The sequence below is a fragment of the Penaeus monodon genome, chromosome 1, assembly GCF_015228065.2.
Source record: "Penaeus monodon isolate SGIC_2016 chromosome 1, NSTDA_Pmon_1, whole genome shotgun sequence".
NCBI lineage: Eukaryota > Metazoa > Arthropoda > Malacostraca > Decapoda > Penaeidae > Penaeus > Penaeus monodon.
The window spans coordinates 27,682,694-27,685,066 of record NC_051386.1 but is presented as its reverse complement, the minus strand read 5'-3'; the positions used below and the strand labels follow the sequence as shown (position 1 = coordinate 27,685,066).

The following is a 2,373-nucleotide window of genomic DNA, read 5'->3' as shown; positions in this document are numbered from 1 at the left end:
GACATTGTCATTTTTCTTTCACTTCTTACCCTTTCACACACACACACACACACACACACACACACACACACACACACACACACACACACACACACACACACACACACACACACACACACACACACACACACACACCGCCTATTCATCCAACCTGACCTCCTCGCTTCCGTTTGTCTATCCTCACTTGCCTGGGTTACCGTTTTGCCTCTCCTCTCTTTTATACCTCCTCCTCTCCCTTTCACCTTCAGACCTAACTCAAGATCTTGCATTTCATAGCAAAACGAAGAGAAAGACGGACAGAGAAGGATAAAATAAGAAGAGATGTGTGTAGCATAAGCCTTATAGAAAAAAAGAAAGAGAGAGAAAGTGGAGAAAACGGGGACAGTGTAAACAATAACAAAAGAAATTAGAATTGTTTGTGAAAATGGCTGCGTTAGCAATGGCGCAAGGACATTTTGAGGCAGATTTAAAAAAGTTATTTCAAAAGTATCAGCAGTTTCCGAAGTACTTCATGCCAAAGTATGTATATTATAACACCATTGAAGAACTAAAGACTGCAGACTAGAACCCATCTTCCAAGTTTCGGCATGGATACTACATTCTCCAGAAGTAAGTTTCTTATTTATTTCTGCTGTAGTTGGTTCAGCAGAAAATTTATTTATTCTTCAGCTTATGGGATTAATTGATATTCAGTCACTAAAGTCTATGTACTGTGGAAATTTGGTACTGATTATCTTTTTCACTACAACATTTATTTGCATTATTCAGAACATTATTCTTTGCAGGTATGAAGTTCTTCAGTGGTGAGACATTGAAAAGCTGATCAAGAAACGCAAGAGCGTACATGAATCACCAGTCTACTATGTGAACATTGAGGATACTTATGACATCATCAAGATGGCACACATTGCAACAGGGCATGGTGGTCCTGACAGAACAGAGTGCAATCTTAGGGCAATGTAGGCTAACATCACAAAAGAAGCTCTTGAATGATTCAAATCCTTGCATCACATGCCAAGAAAAAAGGAAGCGAAATAAGACTGCTGGGGGTGTTGTGAAGCCCCTCTTGAGCAGTGAATTCAACTCCCTTGGCCAAGTTGACCTTGTAGATATGCAGCCATTGCCTCAGGCTCATTTCAGTTGGATCATGGTCTACCAGTGCCACCTCACCAAGTTTGTCATACTTCGAGCACTAACATCAAAGAGAGCTGCTGAAGTATCTTTTCAACTGCTTGACATATTTCATCTGTTTGGAGCTCCTGCCATACTGCAAAGTGACAATGGTTCTGGATTCACAGCTAAAGTCAGAGTTGCAAGAACTCTGGCCACAACTCATCATGGTCCATGCTAGACCAAGACATCCGCAAATCCAGGGTTCAGTAGAACGAGCCCATGTGACATCAAGGACATGTTCCATGCATTGAGGGCAGACAACAAGACACAGGATTGGTCTGTTGGCCTTCGTTTTGTTCAACACCAAAAGAAATCTGCTCATCATTTCGGCAACAAGCGCACTCCATTCAAAGCATTATTTGGCACTGATCCCAAAAGTGGGTCTGGCATCATCGAGTCTTCCTCTAGAGATCCTTGATAGATTACAGTTAGAAGATGACTTGGTCGGCCTCTTTGCCCTTTCAGAAGATGAAGTTCCTGCTTCAGATCCCCAGCCTCCACCAACATCTGCAGCACCAGCTCCCACCTCTCAGCCTACACCTGCTCAAGATTGCTCGACCCCACCAGCATCTGCAGCACCAGCTCCCACATCTCTGCCAACACCTGCTCAAGACGCCCAACCTTCACCTCTTACAAAAACGCCAAAGTGAGATAACAGAACAGAGAAAGAGGGCCAGGGAGGTACAACACTCCCAGGCTGAACGCATGGTGAAACGCAGCGATGGACTTCAAGGCAGGGGAAGAAGGAGACAGTGTTGTTGTACCCATCCTCATGGTGGATAGGGGAACATCCTCGGTGTTATCCTTGGTCGCAGTGACAATGATTTGTACACAATAGCTGTGAAGAATGGGATTCTGAAGACCAAGTACTCCCACAATCAGTCTGATATTTGTCCTCAAAGATTTCTTACTCTGTATGATGTCAACAAAGAAGACCTGGTTTCACTACGACAGGCTCTGCGGAAATCAACTACTGGTGGACAAGGATTTGTCAAATATGATTGTGCTGCAAGTAAGAAGTATTTAAAAAGTAGATTCAAATGTTAAAAAAGATAATTCAAATGTAACAACCCGGGTTGTCTAGCAGTATCACAGTGTCGAAAAAGTAAATGTCAAATTGTTGTCTGAAAATTGTTGATATCTGGTGATTTATGTACTTGACTGTACGTGTGTAGTATTTCACTGAAATAAAGTTTTCAA

The 2,373-nt window shown here is 42.6% G+C and overlaps 1 protein-coding gene across 1 annotated transcript; it reads left to right on the top strand.

Annotated features, from left to right (window-relative positions):
• Positions 1-883: 883 nt before the first annotated feature.
• Positions 884-1,591, top strand: LOC119576422 (KRAB-A domain-containing protein 2-like). Its single transcript, XM_037924127.1, has 2 exons — positions 884-1,303; positions 1,352-1,591. The coding sequence occupies exons 1-2, from the start codon at positions 884-886 to the stop codon at positions 1,589-1,591; spliced, it is 660 nt and encodes a 219-aa protein (XP_037780055.1).
• The last annotated feature ends 782 nt before the right edge of the window (positions 1,592-2,373 follow it).

Coding starts and splice junctions, on each gene's coding strand:
- LOC119576422 (XM_037924127.1), top strand. CDS start 884: ATGACATCATCAAGATGGCACACATTGCAACAGGGCATGGTGGTCCTG. Junction 1,304..1,351: donor GTTCTGGATTCACAGCTAAA/GTCAGAGTTGCA, acceptor GGTCCATGCTAG/ACCAAGACATCCGCAAATCC.